The sequence below is a fragment of the Penaeus monodon genome, chromosome 12, assembly GCF_015228065.2.
Source record: "Penaeus monodon isolate SGIC_2016 chromosome 12, NSTDA_Pmon_1, whole genome shotgun sequence".
Lineage (NCBI taxonomy): Eukaryota > Metazoa > Arthropoda > Malacostraca > Decapoda > Penaeidae > Penaeus > Penaeus monodon.
Genome location: NC_051397.1, coordinates 17,941,479 through 17,963,978, shown reverse-complemented (window position 1 = coordinate 17,963,978; position 22,500 = coordinate 17,941,479). Strand labels below are relative to the sequence as shown.

Here is a 22,500-nt window from a genome sequence, read left to right as displayed (position 1 = left end):
ATGTATACTTTGATCTTAGAGCTGAATCCACAATAGTCAGGAAAAAAGTCACTTGAACCCTTTCAAAAAAGTTATAATAGATGTTTTTACACTTCTGTAACCCTTAGGGACTTGGGATACCATTTCCATGAGAAATGGTATCCTGCATTTTCCATTATTTGGATATTTTTTAGATGGTCTTCTCTTACATCCCCTGCATATCTTAGAAACTATAATGCCAACTCTAGTGTTTCTAGGGTTAATATGTTTTTTTTTTTAGGGGATGGGGGCACTGAATCAGTTTATGAGATGATTGATCAAGATCACCCAGTAAAATCTAGGTTATGAAGATTGAAGTTGTATATGTAATCTAATATTAAGTTGTCTTTCAACTATACAGAGAATGAGTATACTGTACCTGTGACCTAAATCTGAAATAAGAAATATATGATGTTATGTGGGAAATATATGATGTTAATAAGAAATATATGATGTTATGATGTTATCTTCATATGGACACATGACGTATGTGTCCATATATAGTCAAGTCCTATGAATAATAAAGGCAACTCTTTCCTTCCTATTTTGAAGTTTAAGTAGAATAATTTTGTGGGTTCACAGAGAGGATATGGCTACTATCCATCGCTGCGGCAACAAGTATGTTCTTTGTACAACCACATCTACATGTGCTATAAGGAAAATCATAATTATAGACTATGGATAATGAATACTGCAATGCATCCAGCAAAAATGGAATGTCATCATAACAGGTGTGGTCATAACAATTAAAATGATTTGATTACAGAAACTGCATACACTTGACCTCCAGTCATTATGAAACTGATAATGTCATTATGCAGCACATGATAGCACATTCCCAAGGCTGTGAATCTGTTACAAGTTATTTCTGTTGCTGCCATCTATGGCATTGAGAAAAAGTGAGTAGTGGAGGCTCTAGAGATCAATCCAATGAGTCTGTCTGTAGTAGGTGACATTGCAGCAGAGTGGATGAAGTTTGTACATCTGCATTGATATTTCTGTGTACAGTTTTTGCAAATGATACTATACAACTTGCAAAAGCACCTTTCCACCAATAGAAGGCAGCCTTGGAAAACATCAAGCAAGCACCTTATCACGCAATTCATTGGTGAGAAACCTTGTCTGGTGTACTATCAATGCTTCAAGCAACAGAGTATGAATGGAAGAAAGGACTTTCCTCAAGCCCAGGACAATTCCATCTAGTACCATCCTGTTGTTCACATGAGGTATCCAGTCAAAAAGGTACATCTGCATGTGAAGGTGGATCATTATGCTTGAAATTGCAGACTAGGAAATGTGGTATAGAGGGTAATGATGCTAGTGAAAACTATGATGATGATAATGCAGTGACTGACATGGGAGTGATCATAATGATACTTGACATGAATGATTAAATATTTCAAATCATTATGACATCATGATTATGCTGTGCAGAAAGGTAATGGTAACAGTAGTGATTATATATATGCAAGATGTCTTTAAATATTTGATAAGAAATTTTTTCTTCAAAGTAAAGAGAATGGTATTACAATTCATTGCAATACTCCTAAAATATGATTAATGATATTAGGATCAAGAAAAAATAGCCAAATGATGAAGAAAGCTGCTTGTTGTAATGGTATCCAGAGTCCCTAAAGATAAAAAAGTTAAAAAAAACCTGCACAATAATTTTTAGATGGGTTCAGTTGCTTTTTGCATGACTATACATTACCCTAAACCTCTATTTATATCACATTCATATATGTTTGTTACTTTCCACACAATCCAGCATGTATATCAAGAATAGAATTCCTTTCTAAATAAAATAAAATATTCTGATTACCTTTGCATGCTTCACGTGATTGAGTTACAGGTGTCAACTGTACAGACCAGCTTGCCTAAGACTAGATTGGAAAACCTATCAGATACTTGTGATTGTAGTACTAGTCTTGCAGTCTGCATGACATAATGGCTGATAATCACATGCAAGAAAATATAATTGTTGCTGTTATAAATGAATCATAAGGTAAATAAATGCTATCTGGAGTAATTTGTGTAAAAGGAGAATTTATATTTAAGCTATGAGAGCTATGTAATATCAGAGTATGTACAAGTGCTTGTTCAAATTTCACCATACAAAATAAAAACAATATAAATATATATAACGGTCTTGATATAATCTCCATCCCATATATTAGAAAATGCTACTTACATATATCTGTATACTACAATGAGTGCTAGAGAAATTGAGGAGACACTATATACAAAAATAGTCCTAAAATATATAGTATTTTTAGTGATGTCACCCTCAGTCTCACAAAATTTATTAAATGCCTCCTCAAAATATAAACTTGGACCATTTCTATTACAACTAACTGATACACAATAATTATCTCTGTATATAAGTAATATAATTATACATATATTTTTTACTTTCTAGTATATCCAATATTACAATATGTTTGATTTCTTTTATATTACAAAATGCCACAAAGGAAAGCAGACAAAATTATGTATATCACAACCATAAGCATCAGTGATATAATATAAACAACACTGGGACATTTGTTAAAATGAACATGGTGAACATAGCTTAACATACATATTTCACCTTTCCCTGCATGAGCTTGATTCACTGAAAAAGAGTATCCTGGGGTAGTAATTGCTCTTGATAAGGGTGACGGTAAGTACCAAGAGCTTATATATTAATAAGTGCTACTTATATTGTAATAAATATCATAAACTTCAATAAAATTTACTTTCAGCACTTCCTCTTTATATCCTGGAGTGAGTACATTAAAAGACACACACAAAGGGGAGTTATTACATTATACTACATGTATTTACGAGTTTTCTAGAGTGAAGAATGGTCAGTTGAATGAGTGAGAGTGAGCAAATGATTCTATGATTATCAATGGATATGCAAACTTGTGCACTTACACAGACTGTATATGTTCTGAGTTTATACATGTATGGGCACCACCATGTACACAGGCATAATAATGACTGTCTAATGAACTTCAGAAATATGTAAAAAGAACTGCAAGAAAAGACATCAGAAAACTGTGGTAGAAGTATTTAGCCCATGTTTTACATCTTAATTTACTTTTTACAAAATAGTGTTTTTCTAACATAATATTTTAATCAAAGGTTCAGTAATGTTTCTGAGAATTCCAGCATTTTGTTGGATTTTTATTTATTACTTATATATATTCTTATGCATATTCTAAAATCTGTCATAAGAAAAATATAAAACTCTCATTATTTCAGACAGTCGCAGACTGTTTTAATCTCAGTTGTAAAGTACAGTTGTGTAATCTCAATTTTCTATCAATTCTAGACAGTAAAAAATATTGGGAAGGGTTATAACCACCCACAGTGCAACTTCTATGATATAAAATATATAATTAAATGCCATCTCTGTTCCACTGATTACAGTTTTGTAAATATGGGTCATTTTTTACTCTCATGTCAGGTTCCTATTCTAAATATCCTACTAATACACACCGCTATATCCCATGCACTTCAACTTTGGGTTGACATTCCTGTATAATTGTAATATACAAATTTAGTGTCATTGTATGAAATTTATGTTTGTGATAAGATCCTCCTACAAAATGTCTGGATTAAGGTATATAAAATGTGAAAGGTAGCAAATAGTAACCAAAATTGCCTTCTAAAAGACAAGGTTAAACTGAATACAATTAAACTTTTACATCATATTGGAAGAATGTAATAGATGGTCCCCATAACCAAAATCTCATCTGCTGTGTTATCATCTTTTCCTGTCTGTGATTAGAAGTCTAAAAAACTATACTTTAACCATCACACTGACTTGATGATGAGACAATAATGTACACTGTATTTTCTATACATATTCTAACACTCACATGTACAGCCACACCATCGTCAATACACACTCACACACACACACACACACACACACACACACACACACACACACACACACACACACACACACACACACACACACACTCTTATCCAGAATATACTAATGAAAATTTATGTATTTACACAGACACTGGCCAATACATCTGAAATTTACACTTCACAGAATATATAATTCATATGCATGTAATAAGTAAAGAATAAACATGTTCATGTTCATTGTGACTAGATTTCTTATGGGAAAGTACAATTTTTTCAAGTGCAAACTAAAGAATACAAGTGTGCTATCAATTATTCCTATCACTTATAGTCTAATGCAAGCTATGTTTTAAGAACTCTTCCAGTAATGCTTTCTATCTACACAAACATAAGAGTTTTTCATGTTCCTATTACAACTCTATACTGAGAAGATAACACTCCTACCTCTAGTTTGTCTTTTCTGGAAAATTTCTGGTAAATCTAGACTTCTTCACACAATTCTAGTATCAGCACATAGAACCTGTACATGATTTCCAACTTGTGTCTTAACTGCAAATACACATGTATCTGATTATGTGATCTTGACTGACTGTGAATAATATTACATTATATTATATATCCTCAGGTGTTTGTAGTGTCTCCTTGCTGAGAGTAACCAAGAGACTCTCCATTAACTTGCTGAGGACTGGCTGCCTTACCAACCAAATAATATGTCATAAGCTCTCCCTTTCCTTTGACAGCTATTAGACCACGCTGCTCAAACACATACCCAAAGTGCTGCAGAATCTTTGTGGTTTCTTCAGTAACCTGTTAAAACAATTTTATTTTATATAATTCTGTATCATAAACTGAACTAATTGTTTACTATTGGGGTTTTGTCAAGTAGTGCCTTTTACTGTAATAGTAACACTAACTTTAATGTATAGAATACTATGCACATTATATAATATCAGTACAATACATTGTATAATGAAATGCAGCATTTATTAAATATTATTTTTATGTTTAAGTTGAAGGGGCTGGGAAAGTAATATAAAACTCAATCTTAGGCTAGTAACTAAATATCTCATATTTCTCATGAATAAATTCACATAATCAAACATCAAAATATGTAAATAAAATATCTTTAAAAAAATATCAAATAATATTTTCCAAGGTATAAATTTCATGTCTAATCTCCATGAGCTCTGGAACTATAATAAAAGTTAATGTTTTGTGCTTGAACTACTGGATTGGTACCTGTATACAGCCAGCCTTGCCAGTGGATTCCATTCTTGAGGCAACATTGACTGTGTTACCCCAGATATCATAGTGGGGTTTACGTGCTCCTATAACACCAGCAGTGATGGGTCCATGATTAATACCTGATGAAAAAAGGTGTATAAATACCTGATGAAAAAAGGTGTGCTATTTCTGTAAAAAAAAGGTTTCTGCCACTTGGACCATGATTTAAAAGCTGAAGTAGTTTAGTATATGCTACAAAAATACACATAATCAGTGCAATATTGTTTAAGCCAGATGGCTAAGTTTGACCAAACAGTGGCCCAGACATTTCATGTTTGCTGGGTATATCTATATTAATATCTATCTATACCCATCTCTCTCTCTCTCTCTGTCTGTCTCTCTCTCTCTCTCTCTCTCTCTCTCTCTCTCTCTCTCTCTCTCTCTCTCTCTCTCTCTATATATATATATATATATATATATATATATATATACATACACACACACACACACACATATATGTATATATATACATATATATATATATATATATATATATATATATATATATATACATATATATATACATATATATATATAAATATATATATATATATATATGTATATATATGAGTATATATACACTTGATACACACACACACACACACACACACATATATATATATAAATATATATATATATATATATATATATATATATATATATATATATATATATATATATATATATTAATAGTGTTATATGTATGGCAATAGCAGAGTAATGGAAGGTGTCTGCTACAAGTGGCCCCAAGGGAGTCCTGTAGCTATGAGGGTTATGCGAAACACTCAAGATCCATTAGTGAGCATCTCTGGGGAGGGATTTGGTGAGTGCTGAAATAGGCCATATGTGAAATGGATATTACATCGCTCGGTCACGCTACTGCGGTGGTCCCCGCCGCAAGTGTCAGAGAAAGTGAAAAGGCGCAGCTAGCTAAGCATTACAACCTAAGCATATTACTCACATAATAATAAGTAGACAGTAAATGCATATGAAATACAAAAATGCAAACGGATAAACTGTAATTGCATACAGAAGATCAATAAGATATACAATGTGAAAAATCAATAAACCAAGAAAATAATATTAACATACAATGTATAAAATCAGTATATCATATAAAATAACATGAACATCCATGTGGCTCATGAACAGAAAATGATTTATGCATAAACTAATAGAAATAAGTAATCTATAGTAGCGTAAAAATACAATATAACCGTAACAAAGATATACGTAGGAATACAGTAAAAGAAGGTATGTACAAGATAAACAGCCAGGCACAGCCAGTGACAATGCAAGAGAATATACAAGGCTAAGTGCAGACGGCGCTTGCGTCACCGGCACTGACAGTCAGTCTGCGTACCAATGTTTTAATCACTATGCAACGATACAGTACAAAACAAAGCACGATGGCTAATATTCCGAATAACGTAGACAGTATTGGCAGGCCATAGGTTACATGTGAGGGGATCCAAATGATAATCGAAAGAAGGGAGAAATCTTACGTTCTCGATAGGTAGGGAAAAACTGCTGAAGGGGAGGTCTAGCGAGGTCGGGGAGAACAATAGAGATGACGGTGTGTATGAGAAGGGAAAGTGATGATAGGAGCATACCGTGATGAGGCAGGAGTCAAGTTGGCAAAAGCGCGGGAGGATGAATGCACCAGCGGCCACAAGATCAGTATGGTTGCTGTTACAGGTGATACTTAACTGCGTGTCGCCGAAGAATAATAATAAATGTGTGTCGGGAAGGGTGACCAGAAAAGGGGCAGACCTCGTGACATTTAGTTGATCAGACATGCAGGACGCGTGAACGTCCTTGCCCGTGATCAAAGTCATAACGTATGAGGAGTGACTAGAAAGTCGAAACAGACTCTTAAACTGGACAAGACACGGGAGCAGGAGGTAAGAATATCAGATGTTATAAGAGAGAGTGAGCTATGGTCGCTGGACCTGAGTATATTGTCGGTGTCAGGTGAAAGTACATAAACATTGTTGTATAAGGAGAGGGGGAATGGGTGTATCCTGTAGGCTGTGAAGGAGGTGTCAGGGGCGAAGGGGAATCATGATGGACAGGCCATGAGGTGTTATGACAGAGTTTAGCTGTGAGTAAAAATTTGTTATATTAATGAGCGAAAACAAGGGTCGGTGGGGAGTCTTGGAAAATCCCCACCGGAGTCAGTGAGGAGGTAATACAAGTGAGTAGGTAATATAATGGCTGCTGGTCTGTTAGAACTTCGATGTCGTATCCCAGGATTATCTTCCTAAAATGTTTCAAGGACCACAACAATCAACGCCTCTAGGTTGGTGATGCTGTAATGAGATTCTGCTGCGTTCAACTTTCTGCTGGCATAAGCTATGGGCTGGAAGCGCCCGCCAGACCTCTGCATAAGGACGGCACCCAAACCGAGCAAGAGGCATTAGTTGTGAGCACGAAAGGCTTGTTGAAATTGGGAAAACCGAGGACAGGGGACTCAGTTAGGAGCTTCTTTAACATATCAAATGCTTGTTGCTGTTCAACTGACCAAAGAAAATTTGTGTACTTTGATAAACCTTTTGAGAGTGGGTGAGCAATGGAGGCAAATCCCTTTATGAATGGTCAATAAAAAACTGCTAAACCAAAAAATGACAACCTGTTTGACATTATTCGGGGCGGGAAAACCCAATGTACCTTTGACTTTACTAGAATTACATGATATGCCATCAGAGTTGATTATGTGCTCTAAGTATTGAATTTGCTCTCAGAAAAATATACATTTCTTACGACTTATAGTTAAAGTGGCATTGGACAGTCTCTGAAAAACCCTTCTAAGCTTAAGTTCTTGGTCAGCCACATCTTTAGAAACATTCAGCAAGTCGTCGAGGTATAAAAAAAACAGTGTTACCCACCAAACCAGCAATGACGATGGCCATAAGACGAGAAAACATAATAGGGGAATTCCTGAGTCTGAATGGCATTGACTTGAACTGAAAATGATCTTATGGGGTGGAAAAGGCTGTATATGCTCGAGAATTTTCGTTGAGATCAACCTGAAAGGAACCCGCCTGCAAGTCTATGGAGGAGAAGACTGAATGTCCTTATCCGACATCCTGCAGAAATGATCGTAATGAGGGGATGAGGAAACGACCAGGAACAGTGAAAGCATTCAGTTTACGATAGTCTACTATGGGAAGCAGAGAGCTGTCTTTCTTTGGTACTAAGATCATGGGGGCACTCCATGGTGAGGTGCTCGGTTCTATAAGATCCATCTCTAAAAGCTTCAATATTAGCTCGCTGAAAGCTTGTCTGTGGCTATGTGGGACATGGTACACAGGAATATAGGCAGGTTTTGCATCCTTCCGTAAGCGGATTTCATGCTTGAGCACTGAGGTCCTACCAATGGGCTGGGTAACAAGTGCGGAAATTCCTTGAAAAGACGCTGTAAGACAGCCCTACCTGTAGATGATGGCATACCCATGGCCAGAGATGCTTGTGTCGGTGAGCCCCGGGAAGGTGTGACAGAGGTAACTAACATAGGTGTAGGGATGTCAAACTCAACTAATGAGAGTGGCGTGACCTCACAGTTAAGCACTCTTGTAGCACGCTCAAGGCAGACAGGGGTCTTGTTGGCATTGATAATGCATAAAATGAACTGACTATCCTTGCCTGGTTGAGCACAGGTAAGGTAACCAATCCATGCACACGTACTCCCTCAGGTAACACCAATACCGTGCCAGCCAATAGGCACTGTACAATCCGTGAAAGGTGGGAGGAGGGTGATCGCCAGGACCTTACAGAAATGATTGTTAGAGGTAAGGGTCCAGGTATGTGAACCGGGGGAGAAACATCGTCGGTCATGATGGAGGCATCATGGGCCTCAGGCTCCTCAGGCTGTGGAGCAACTACTTTAATGGAGGCGTCATGAGCCTCGGGTATGCGAGTGAGTGCTGAGGGAAAACCGTCCTCAGGCAGTGAAACAACAACTAGAATGGAGGTGTCACGGGCATCGTATTTGCAGGCGAATGCTGAGAGAAAATCGCCCTCAGGCTTAGCAGAAACAACAGGGTCATATAGTACGGCAATCTGAGCCGCGGGCTGCGACTTTGGCATGGCTGGCTCAGCAGCAGGCACATGGGGTGTGTGTGTCCAGGACAGGGCCACTGAGTGACAGCGCGAATGACGCCATGCATACTTTCCATTGACGGCAATATTGCCTCTCAGAATTTGATAAAGTCCGGTGTGAACTATAAAATCATGACCCAGAAGCATGTCCCCAGGCAGGGCCATTAACTACTATAAAAAGGTGACTATATGTTCTGCCAGAGAGGGAAATCACTAGAGTTCACTCACCGATTACGTTAAGATTCGCGCAACTGACCATCTGGACAGGGAAGGTTTACATGGGGCTGTAATGTATTTCTTCATGGAAACAGTGGGGATAATGCTCACCGTGCTGCCAGAGTCAAGGAAGGATAGAAAGTTCTGATTTTCGACAATGATGTTTAATAGGGGGCCCCACACAAAGGGGCATCACCCAAGATCCTTATAACCCAGATCCCTGGTAGGGGGGGTCTAGGTGATAAACCGGCCGTGCGTCTAAAGAACGAGAGTCTGGCGATCGCTGCTGATTGTTGGTTATACGTTATAAAGCAAGTCATCCCACCTGTGACCTTCTTGTTTGTGGAATGGGCAGAAAGGCCTGGCATAATACGAGCCTATGGCCGGAGCATTGGCAACGGTAGCAAGTGTCTGGCGAGGGCACCTATGTGGCAATGGAGTCAGGTGGAGCACAATAGACTTGTGTTAAACTGGCGGGTGTGCGTGCAGGTGAGTGGGCAGGGGAGGGAGGGAGGACTGGAGGAAGAGTGATCAGGGGAGCATGAGGGTCGACTATCAGCCAGGCGGGCTGGTGGGTCAGCGCATTCACATGCAGAAGGGGCCTGCGGGAATAACACTCTCTTCACGTGTGCTACCACAGCACCAGCCAATTCGAATACTTGAGGGACTCTCTCACAAGCACGGGCAAAGTTGGCGGGTATTAAACACTCGTTATCGGGGGGGGGGGGGGGGCGTAATTGTGACTAATGCTTTCCACCAGTTTTCTAGGTAGTGTCGGATAAAGTACAGATTCAGCAATACAGGCTGTGAACAAATTATGGGTGTTCTTCAGTCCATCACTAATGGGCCGGAGTCTGAGGATTTTTTCAAGTGCTACTGAATAATCACTGACAGCATTCCTAATTCTCGAACAAAAGGAGGTCAGGTCACAAGTAGAAAGTGAGTCAGGTCTGAGTTTTAAAATGTCAGAAAGTTGGAGGCCAGTGTGGTCAGAGGGTCTGGCAAATTTCAGTTTGAAGCCAGTCTTAAAATCACTCCATGCGCTAATCATATTTTCCTAAATTCCCTTTAATAATTCGCTGATGGGTGGAATGCCGAGGCCAAGTCTTTGAGTTACATGTCGGACACATATCTTGGAGAATTCAGGTGAATTATGGTCAAATGTTGGTTCTCTCGAGCTCACATACTTTTCAGTTTCGAGGAAAAGTTGGGAGAGGGTAATTCACTCCACTGGATTTAGTAATTGTCTCGATGGGGTTAACCAGGGAGGACATGTTGAAGAGGTTAGTTCATAGCTGGTCGGTAAGGGAGGATTCAGGTGCAGTGTGGAAAAGAGATGATGGGGGCGGAGGGGAGTATGCAGGTGAGGGTGAGCATTGTGCGGTCTCGGCTGTAAGTTCGTACATGCGTGTTGTTGTCGTCGCAGGTGTGGCGGCATGTTCACTGTGTGTATGTTCAGTGTTATTAGTGTTGTCCTTGTTTAATCCAAGAATGTGTGCGTCGGCCAGCTTGCGAGATCGTAACTGGAGGTAATTTCTGCCAACTGGGTTTTCGACATGGGGTGTTAAGGAGTGAGGGTTGATGACTGAATATCACGGGTGATAGTCGTGGGAGGTGAGATGAGTGGAGTGACGGTGTGGGTGATTACGGGAGAGGGCGGCGTTTTCTTTTCGGCGGGCAGACTGAAGCATATGCACAGTACAGGAGTAAATCGGACAATATGGTATGGGAATAATCAAGGAAAAGTATTATCACCTAGATATCCTAAAAAAAAAAAAAAAAAAAATGCGCCTTAACACAATACTCTGACTAACCTTGGCATACATAGTTGGTGGCGGGGCTGGTTACTGGCTGGTGTGGGATCGTCAGCGCGAGGAGGTGGTGGATCGTCAAAGTGAGGAGGTGGTCCGTCGGTGGGAGAGGTAGGAGCTCCTTCGTCAGTGCCACTTCACTGGATTCCCAGACTTCGGCTAGGCCAGTAATTCCCTCGTAGGGCGAAGTGCGCCGATTAACGTTGTGTAATGGTGATAAATGTGAATATTTGTGTACTTGGTGAATGCTAGAGACAGGGTGTTGTCAGCAACACGGCAAGCTGTTGTTTCAGGTGTAAACACACATAAGTAGCTTGCTTGTTTCTTGTGATCTCTCTTGTGTGTTATTTACTCTGCATCTGCTGGCTTGTTGCTTCGATAGCAGGAGTCTGTGGGGTCGGAGGCAGGGTTTTGATGTGGGACGAATCCCGTCGCTGTCACCACTGTAACGAGGCCGATGAGCGGTAGAGTACAGACAAGTCGCGTCTGGCACGAAATCTTGGGTACTGGTGAAGGTGTTACAGACTTCTCGTTTATCTGCAGCAGTTTATTTGTAGAGAGAGAATGGTACTGGCAGACAGAGGTTAGGTCCGGTCAGCATGCTGTATGCTGTCTGTCTGTTGCTTGCAGGTTTGAACAAGGAAATTGACAAGAATGCACTGGGAAGTGTAAAGGAAAGGATGTGATCGTGTACATAGGGCGTCGTCACGAGGCGGAGGGCCTGCAGATGTCACATCCGTTGTCGTGTCTAGCAAAGGTTTGGTATGTACAGGCTGGTGTTACTGTATTAATATATTTATAAGTTAATAGTGTTGTATATATGGCAATAGTAGAGTAATGGAAGGTGTCTGCTACAAGTGGTCCCAAGGGAGTCCTGTAGCTATAAGGGTTATGTAAAACACTTAAGATCCATTAGTAAGCATCTCTGGGGAGGGATTTGGTGTGTGTTGAAATACGCCATATGTGAAATGGGTATTACACATACATATATATATGTACATATATATACATCTTACACATAAGCACACGTTTATATATATATATATATATATATATATATAAAATATATGTATATATATATTATATATAATATATATATATATATTATATATATATATATATATAATATATACAATAATAAGATATAATATAGTATAATATATATATAATATAAAACATATAAATATAATATATAATACTAATATATATATTATATATATATATATTCATATATACATACACACATATATATATAATCAAGGGACTAATGCCGTATCCACCTTTTGCTTCCAGTCATGAGGGTCCCTCATGGCGAGTCTCCCGATAGGCCCTCGGACCCCTCTCTAACTCCTCGAGACAAGTCCTAACCTAAGTTAGGGTAGGAAGTTCCTCGCTAATGGTTGGGTCTAGCATCCAAGCTAACTGTTGGAGGGTCTACCTGGTACAACTGCTCAAAATACTCAACCTAATGTTCACAAACCCCAACCTGATCTGAGATCTCAGAAGTGCTGAGCAGACTGCAGTCATCTGCGAGGAGGGCTTACCAAGAAATGGCCTTCAAACTCCTCAGCAGGATTCCTGATGAACTGTTTCTTTTCCCTTCTCAGCAATGTCCGAGCCATACACACCAAGAGTGATGCAAGTCCTGATTGCCCTTCAGCCGAGCCATGTGACACACTTCAATGGTCTCCAATGTCTCTAGGGAGATGAAATTCTGCCTTGCCCATGGGCTTATGCCAATGGTCTCCTGTGCTGCTTTGAGTGTTTCGTGCTTGAATGACTCTCTCAGAGCAACTCGGTCTGTCAGATTTTCAAATTCTGTGAATCGATCAGAGATTGCCGAACCCACAGGCTCACTCCCCCTCTCTCTCAGTCTGTCCAAGTAAAGCACCCTAGAGTGGCCAATGGAGGGACGAGGAGTTTTGAAGTGGACCCATAGGTTAGCCACTACCAGCCTATGGTCAGTGTCACTGTTGGAGAGGCCTAGGTTGGCTTAATGAAGAGCCTAGGCCTTGAGTGGAAGGAGAGTCAAACTCAGAAGTGCAGAGTAGTTTGTCTAATTTTTGGCAAGCATGCGGTATAAAAACAATATGGGAGATGTATGAGTACGCTGACTGGCTGAATGGCTGCATCTACTCTCGTGCAAATCAGCGCTGACCCCACTGACAGCATCCCACCACCAGTGCAGAGGTATTTATGCCAAGTGAGGCTGCGCTGGTGCCAAGTGAAGTGAATGCGGCATTTGCCACAATGCCTCTCCCCTATCGAGGAAGAAAGGACTACAGGTCGAGGATCCTATGGGGGTGAGAATGGTGTCCAGATCTCATGTAAGTGGTGTCATCATGGTCTGAGGCACTGATGTATGCTGGTTTAAGGCGGTGGTGACCCAGTTTATCCATCCATTGAGCTGTAGCTTGAAAGCCCTGGGGGAGTACTGAAGGACCCTGAAAGGACCTTTGTAAGGGCAGAATAGTGGCTGGCGGTGGGTATCATCGTGGAGAAAAACAAAATCAGCCGTGTCTAGACCTGGTTGGGTGTAGGACAGGCGATGGGTCTGCTGGAAGCAAATTGCAGGGCTATGTGGTGGAGGTCCTCTAGTTGAGTGTCACTCAAGCCATCGCTGGGGAAAAATTCTCCAGGCATAACAAGGGCCTGACTGTATACCATCTCGGCTGCAGAATGGGTGAGATCCTCCTTAGGCGTCCTGAGCCCAAGAAACACCCAGGGGAGCTTCGAAGTCCATGTGGCTGTGGTGCAATGGGCGGTGAGGGCTGTCCTGAGGAATCGATGCCATTTCTTGATAAGTCCATTAGCCTGTGGTATGCCAATATGAAGTGGAGAGTGGTGCCAAGGAGTTGCCCTAGAACTCTCCACAGTTCTGAGGTGAAACTCACTCCCCTATCGGACGTTATGTGTCCCGGGAGACTGAAACAGGCGATTCAGGAGCAGAGGAATACCTGGGCACAGGATCTGGTGGTCACATCCTCCATGGGTGTAGCCTCAGGCCAGCGGGTAGACTAGTCGATGATGGTAAAGATATACCTTTTTCCTTCTGACAATGGGAGAGGTCAGACGATGTCCACAGAGATATGTCCAAAACATCATGTGGGCTGGGACAGGTTGTGGATAGGTGACTTGGTATGGTGATGGATCTTGCTGCGCTGGCACTGCTCGCAGCTGCTTACCCAGTCTCAAAGACATCGCTTCATGGAGTGCCACAAACTTCTCTGCAACAAGCTTGGTGGTGCTGCTGAAGGATGGGTAAGCCATTCCATGGATGAGGTTGAAGATGCCCCTCTGGAATGTGGTAGGTATGAGGCTGACGTCGTAGAGGACAGGCGTATCTCCGATGGTGACTTTCTCCCGGCGAAGGTTGGTAATGGCCGTGACGTGGGCCATGGTCTCGGGATCTCGCTATTGTTCTGCTGCTAGAGCCTTGTAGTTGGCACCGAATTGAATGGAGAAGATCTTGATGCGTGAGAGAGAAAGCCAAGGAGGTGTCTCATAGTGCAGCCCTTCTCGGCGATAGCTGAGACCTGTCATTGCTGCTGCTCTGACCAAGCATCACCTGACTTGGAAAGGGCATTGACCAGGGGCTTGCGGTATGTAAAAATGATGTAGGACGTACCTCGAGCATGTGCGGAAGTGTCACATGGCCAGAGCTCTCTGTCCTTGCCAGGAGCTCTCTGTCAAATGTGCTGTACATCTGCTCAGGTGGCTGGAGCTTCTGGCTGAAGAATGCCAGGGGCTGTCGTCTGCCATGTACTTCTTGCTCCAGGACAGCTCCTACTACAATTTTGCTGGCATCCGAGGTGAGGCAGAGCTGGGCATTGTGGGCGGGCCATGCTAAGATAATAACCCTTGGCGAGGGCTGTTTTGGCACCTGAGAAAGCTATCTCTTGCTCTTGGGACTACACAAGTTATCTCGCTGTTCCTGAGCCCGAAAGTGTAGTAGTGGAAAACATAGCTTCCAAATGGGGTAACAACAGCTATCTTAGGGACATCATCTGGATGAACAGGCACCTGGAAGTACCCTTTAAGGAGATCCAGTTTCGAAAATATGCAGGCATTGCCTATGCTGGCTGTCAAGTCAGTGATGTTTGGCATGGGGCAATGGTCCGCCTCGGTGATGAGGTTGAGTCGCTGCTAATCGCCACATGGGCGCCACGAGTTGCTTGACTTCTACATCATGTGGAGAGGGGATGCCCATGGACTGGCAGTCTTGGAGCAGATACCCATGTGTTCCATTTCTGTGAGAGCATGCTTGGCGGCGTGGAGCATCTCTGGCCTCAGGCAACAGAAACGAGAATGGACTGGGGGTCCTGTTGTCTTGATGTGGTGGTACACTCCATGTTTCATTGCTGCTCCTGGGTTGATGTGGTGGAGCTCTGGCTTGAAGACTGAAGGGAAATCTCTGAGCATGTAGGCATCTTCGGAGAAGTGGCACATGTTGATGTTAGAAGGACCTTGAATAGAGCTGCGTTGACCTGGAGTGGAGTGAAAGTCTCTGTGTTGATGAGCCAGCATCTTGTAATATCAACCAGCAGGTTGTAGTGTGAGAGGGAGTCAGCGCCGAGTAGTGGCTGGGTCACATCAGCGATGAGGAAACTCCTTGGGTAAGTGCGCCTGGTGAGGTGCATGGCAATGTCTCTGGAATCGTAGTTGATTGGAGCTCCATTGGCGGTGACAAGCCTCTGCGGGTCGTTGGCAGCTCATCTGTCGGACTGCATAGCTGGGAAAATGAAGAGGATGGCTCCGGTATCGACGAGAAAATGCTTTCCAGTTCTCTCATCTTGGATATGGAAACCAGTGGTCGCATTGCTTAGCATTGCTTCTGTGTTTTTTGGATGCCCTCATGTCCTCCACCTACATCCATCGAGACAGTTATAGGATGTACTGTACTGTACTGCTTGTGGTAGGAGCAAATGCCGTCTGCAGCCAGGAATAGGGTGAAAGGCCTCCAGATGGTGTTGGACCCTTGGGCAGTTGCTGCATTGATGTCGGTGCTAATCGGCGGGAAAACGGGAGCTGTTGGTTGAGGGCAGGCTTGCCGATGCCAGTGTTGGCTCTGGTGAGGAGAACATCAATGGCCATCTTGTCCAAGTCGTGGAGCTTCTCCCTGATGTTGCTGGGGAGAGAGCAGAGCCAAATCTCTTTTTTAAGATTCACTTCATGGAACTAACCTTGTGTATCTTTGGCGGGAAGGCGGCATAGGCTGTCGTTCGAGGTCACTAATGTTGGAAAGGTCTAGGTTGGCTTAATGAGGAGCCTAGGCCATTACCAGTATCGCTATACCATGCCCAGCGATGTGGCTTGGAGCTCTGATACCAGGAGCCAGAAATCCTCATTCTCTGGGACCTAGCAAAGTCCTGGAGGAGGAGGCTGTTCCTGCTCCTAGGACCAGCTCCAGAGCCACATTGAAGTTGCCCAGAACAATGTGAATGTCTCACTGGGGGTAATTGTCTGCCACAGATGTGAGTTTGGTGTAGAACAGTTCTTTCACAGCAATAACATGCTTCAGCCTTAATGCCATGATGCGCTCATCAGCCGCTGTTACCTAAACTACCGAGGGTTGAAGTTGGCTGGAGATGGCTCTGGCAACTCCCTGCAATTGATGACCATTGCCACAGCCACCTCAACTCTCAACTGCTCTAATTCCCTCGATAGCAGGGGTAACCACTCGTCCTGCCACAAGGACTGGATGTTCCAAGTGCCTACCCAGATAGCTTGCCCGAGGTTAAGCCTCGGGCAGTTGCCCCAGGTGGAAGCCACCTCTGCCACATCCGCCGACGCTGCCCCAAATAAAGGGGGTTGGCAGGTTGTTTGGCCCTGTGTCTGCCTGTGGGACTCTCTTGGAGTTTGCCCCACAGGCCTCATCCTGGGTTGGCACCTGCCAGGGCACAGGCAGGACAAGTAACTCTTGTTCCTAGCCTCATTTGCTGGATAGAAGAGACAGCACATCCATTTACTTGAAATGCTGCCGGTGAGTTCTCTGGGGGGAGGAGGGCTGGCAAGGCCCACCCTCCCCTGAAACGCCCTTTAACCCCAGGGTGGCTGAGGGGCGGGGAGTCAGGGCATATCCACACACTGGTGGGCCATGGCTCCGAACCTCTGGGGTCTCCTGCTGCCTTGAGGTCCCCCATTTTAGCCTGGGACCACAGGGTGCCCAGCTTCCATGGGTGACTGCAGAAGTTTCGATGACGGAGAGGCTGTGAACTGGTAGGGAGGCTTATGCAGAGCTGCTCCCTTTTTCGCAATAAGCTAGCCAGCGGTGGCAGCTGCAAGCGAGAAGGCATGCAAGCACTGAACACTATCTGGTCTTCACATCACCCTGAGCATGAAGCGCCCACACACACACACACACAAGTATAAATTGAAATAAAGATAAAAAATAAATAAATAAATAAATAAATAAATATATATATATATATATATATATATATACTATATATATTATATATATATATATATATATATATATATATAATATATTATATAATATATATATTATTATATATATATAATATATATTATATATATAACATTTATTATTTATTTATTTATTCTTATTTATATTTGAATTTATACTTATATTATATATATATATATATATATATATATATATATATTATATATATAGTATATATATTTATTTATATTTATATTTCACACACACACACACACACACACACACACACACACACACACACACACACACACACACACACACACACACACACACACACACACACACACCTATATGTGTGTGTGTGTGTGCGCGCGTTTATGTATTTATGTATATATGTATGTATGTATTTACGTATGTATGTATGTGTATATATATATATATATATATATATATATATATATATATATATATATATATATATATGTATATGGCCGAGTGGTTAGAGCATCGGACTCAAGACTGTCACGACGAGTTGGAGGGTTCGAGTCACCGGCCGGTGCGTTGTTCCCTTGGGCAAGGAACTTCTCCTCGATTGCCTACCTAGCCACTGGGTGGCCAAGCCAGCCCAAATCAGTGCTGGTCCCAAGCCCGGATAAATAGAGAGAATGATTACCTGAAAGGTAACACCGGCACTCTCCGTGGAAAGGAGCTGGGGACCCTACCACGTACTCACTCCAAGAGCATCACAACATGAAAACTACAATTAAGTATCATACTGTGACCACAGCGGCTCAAACATGAACCTACCGTAAAAAAAAGAAAAAAGAAAGAAAAAAAAAAAAAGAAAAAAAAAAAAATTATACTATTATCTATTAATCTATCTATATATATATCTATTATTATATATATATATGCATAGTTATTAAATAATAATTGTATGCCATGTACGTATGTATATTGTGTACACACACACACACACACACACACACACACACACACACACACACACACACACACACACACACACACACACACACACACACACACACATATATATATATATATATATATATATATATATATATATATATATATATATGCATTCATGCATGCGTACGCGTCTCTTTCTCTGTCTGTCTGCCTGTCAGTCTGTTAGTCAGTCAGTCAGTCTGTTAGTCAGTCAGTGAGTCTGTTAGTCAGTCAGTGAGTCTGTTAGTCAGTCAGTCAGTCAGTCAGTCAGTCAGTCAGTCAGTCAGTCAGTCAGTCAGTCAGTCAGTCAGTCAGTCAGTCAGTCAGTCAGTCAGTCAGTCCCTTAATCTCTATGAATCCTTATTTTGGCTTAACTTACCCATTCTTAGCACAAAGTGATTGAAGGACTGTTCGTTGATGGACTGCAAGGCTCGTACTAGTTCAAATGCAAAATCCACCAACAAGGCTAAATGTGCCCATCGCACTTTGACTGGGTCGTCCTCCTGCAAGAAAAGGAGCTTATCAGCACTCATACTCTAGAAAAATGCATCGGCAATCATGATATTGCAAACATCTTCAAAGAGGAAACCAATTATTCGTCAGCACACACCTTCACTTGTCTAGATGGATTGAGCCCACTTGCAGCCATATAAGTAGATCCAATGGTCTTTATCTTGATGATGTCATGGAACTGTACTGATTCTAGCAGCTATAGATATAGTATACTATATTATTAAAATGTTTCTACTTTTGAGAAAAGTGTAAATAGCCATAAAACAGTGTACCTAAACACAAGTTAAATTAATTAGAAAAAAAAAAAACGAAAAAATGCTCTTCTATTTCGTATAAAAATTATGGTTACTGATCTGTGGTACAATGATCTGAATGTATATGCATTTAATTCTTTTCTTCTGATTTTAAAATCTACTGCCATCAAAATGATTGAGCCGTGCATCATAATTTCATTTAGTTCAGTACATATATTTTCTCACCACTCACCCCATCAAAGTCAGATATCACTTCATTGAGGAATCGTAGACATTCTAATCCTTGGTTATTGACAGACTCTTCTGAGTAGAAGTCTGCGAATGCAAAAGTGTGTTTAAATTATGTAGCTCCCAAGGATATATTATGCGAATACTAACAAATTTAAAATGTTGTTCATTACAGCAGTTATTAAAAATTATATTTACTTTCCCCAAATATATATTTCTTAAAAAAATAAGAAGTCCTTGGTGATCTTCCTACCTCCAAAGTTTGGCATAGATGCAAAGAGGACGCCGATCTCCTCATAGCTCTGAGAATATAGCTCCTCGTGCTTTTTCCTGCGAATACCCATGAAGTGTGTGGCTACATGTTGTGGAAGGATGTTGTAAACTAGTGCCTCGTTCCTTTGCCGAATGTCAGCTGCTCTCTCTCGCTGCTCCTCCACTTCTTGTCGCCACAGGTACAACACTCTTGATGTTTTTTCAGTCTGGAAATCAAGACTGGAAATAAGTAAATGCCAGATGAACAAAGTTATATTATAGGAAAAGGGGAACGAGAGAGAGAGAGAAAGAGAGAGAGAAAGAGAGAGAGAAAAGAGAGAGAGAAAGAGAGAGAGAGAAGAGAGAGAGAAAGAGAGAGAGAAAGAGAGAGAGAAAGAGAAGAGAGAAAAGAGAAAGAGAGAGAGAGAGAGAAAGAGAAAGAGAGAGAGAGAGAGAGAGAGAGAGAGAGAGAGAGAGAGAGAGAGAGAGAGAGAGAGAGAGAGGAGGAGGAGAGGAGGAGGGAGGAGGAGGAGAGGAGAGAGAGAGAGAGAGAGAGAGAGAAAGAGAGAGGAGAGAGAGAGAGAGAGAGAGAGAGAGAGAGAGAGAGAGAGAGAGAGAGAGAGAGAGAGAGAGAGAGAGAGGTGAGTATGAAGGAGAAAGCGAAGAAAATATTTCCTTAAGCGTTGAAACAGACGAGTTCCTCATGCACTTTTGCCATCACATTTTCTGAGAACAGTGTAAAGGTAAAGCAACATAAGGGTATTACCTGTCTGTTGAGTACAATAAGCAGGAGAGTGATGAGGCAAAGCTCCACAGACAAACTCACGCTTTCTCGGATAACTCTGAAAAGGATTTGAATAGGAAGTTATCCTCCCAATACTATATTTTTCATACTATTTTTAAACAACACATATATCTGAGTTATATACTCAAGGCATATTCATACTCTGAATAACGAAGAGTCGTTCCTTACCATGTAAGAAGAATACTTCCACAAATGAAGCGTACACATATTTAACAAAAAGTTACGATATATATCTGTGGCAAATGCGTGCGCTCAAGGATTCATCCTGTTTGCTGGTCGGGGAGGGGTGGGGATGTAGTCGGAGTTCCTTATGGTGAAACATTTGACAATTCTACTTTTAGATTCTAAGGGTATCTTACCGTAAAGCACAAACAACGACATTTGTAACCCACGTTCCTCATTGCGTTGTTGCAATATTTATGTTCAGGAAAATAAATTAATTTGTCACTGGAGTTATATAACTACAAATGAACCCTGACAGTCCCATTCCGCCAACAGCAAAAAATGGACTGACAAAGGACAGCGAAAGGTTTAACGCTCTAATTAAACAGCCATCAATTTACATGCCGGGACAGCCACACGCACCTGTGGTCTTGAGAACTGGTCCAGCCATCAGCGTTGTCCATCAGCGGCCTCATCACCACCAGGTTCATCACGCATTGCACTGCCACCACCATCACCATCACCAGGATCTTCAGCATGTAGCTCACCTGTGGCAGAGAATTCGTTTCAATAATCCCGCACCGAAAGCCGCGTGGGTGTGCACCCGACCCTGAATGGCAACGGCAGGAAGAGAGGGTGGGGAGGGGGGGAAACGCGCCCCCCTTCCTTCCTGCGCTAGGAGCGACGCCGCGAGCAGAATGAGCAGCGTGAAGTAGGAGTAGTAGGCCGGGTAGGGGCAGATAAGGGCGTCCTCGCCGACGTCCGGGCTCGTGGCGTTTTTTCAAAGGGCCCCCGGAGCACTTCGTCACGATCGAACGAGTCGTTTGCTCAAAAGCAGAATCGTTGAGGGTCGACAGCGGAACCACGAAAGAATGTTTGGGGGCGGGGGCCCGGGGCGCCAGGGGGGGCGGTTTTTCGGGGCCAAGTACTGGCGCAGGACCCGGGCAGGGCGGGTTTTTCGGAATTTAGGGAAAGGAAAAGAAAAGAGAGGGAGAAAGAGGAAGAGAGAGAGAGGGGGGAAAAGAGGAGGGGGGAGAGGAGAGAGAGGAGAAGAGAGAAGAGAGGGGAGAGAAGAGAAAGGGGTAAAAAGGGGGAAGAAAAGTGAGAGGGAAAAAAAGAGAGGGCCCGGGGAAAGGGGAGAAAAAAAGAAAAAGGGAAAAAGAAAGAGGAGAGAGAGAGAGAAAAGGGGTAGAGAGAGAGAGAGAGAGAGAGGGGAGAGAAGAGAAAAGAGAGAGAGAGAGAGAAAAAAGGGGGGGGAGGAGGGAGGAAAGGGAGGAGAGGGGGGGGAGAGAGGGGGGGGGAAAGGGGAGAGAGAGAGAGGGGGGAGAGAGGCAGAGAGGGGAGGGGGGAGGGGGAGAGGGAAAAAGAAGAGAAGAGAGAAAGAGAGAGAGAGGAGAGAGAAGAGGAGAAGGGAGAGAGAGAAAAAAAGGAGAGAGAGAAAAAAGGGGAAAAGAAAAATAAGAGGAGAGAGAACTAGAGAGAGAGAGAGAAAGAGAGAGAGAGAGAGAGAGGAAAGAGAGAGAGAGAGAGAGAGAGAGAGAGAGAAAAAGAGAGAGAGAGCGAAGGAAGAGAGGGGGAGGAGAGAGGGGGGGGAGAAAAAGAGAGAGAGAG

General features: G+C 42.2%; 1 protein-coding gene across 1 annotated transcript in view; it reads right to left on the bottom strand.

Moving 5' to 3' along the window:
- LOC119579646 (adenylate cyclase type 3-like) overlaps window positions 1-22,500 on the bottom strand; it is a 24,034-nt gene that overhangs the window by 669 nt on the left and 865 nt on the right. Inside the window, exons 2-9 of the mRNA XM_037927557.1 lie at window positions 21,313-21,437; window positions 20,689-20,764; window positions 19,924-20,149; window positions 19,675-19,757; window positions 19,286-19,384; window positions 19,055-19,178; window positions 5,125-5,249; window positions 1-4,692 (exon numbers count right to left, since the gene is read on the bottom strand). The exon at window positions 1-4,692 is cut by the window's left edge and continues 669 nt beyond it. Of these exons, the coding sequence (XP_037783485.1) occupies window positions 4,507-4,692; window positions 5,125-5,249; window positions 19,055-19,178; window positions 19,286-19,384; window positions 19,675-19,757; window positions 19,924-20,149; window positions 20,689-20,764; window positions 21,313-21,437 (1,044 nt within the window). The 3' untranslated portion in view covers window positions 1-4,506. The remainder of the gene's footprint in view (window positions 4,693-5,124; window positions 5,250-19,054; window positions 19,179-19,285; window positions 19,385-19,674; window positions 19,758-19,923; window positions 20,150-20,688; window positions 20,765-21,312; window positions 21,438-22,500) is intronic.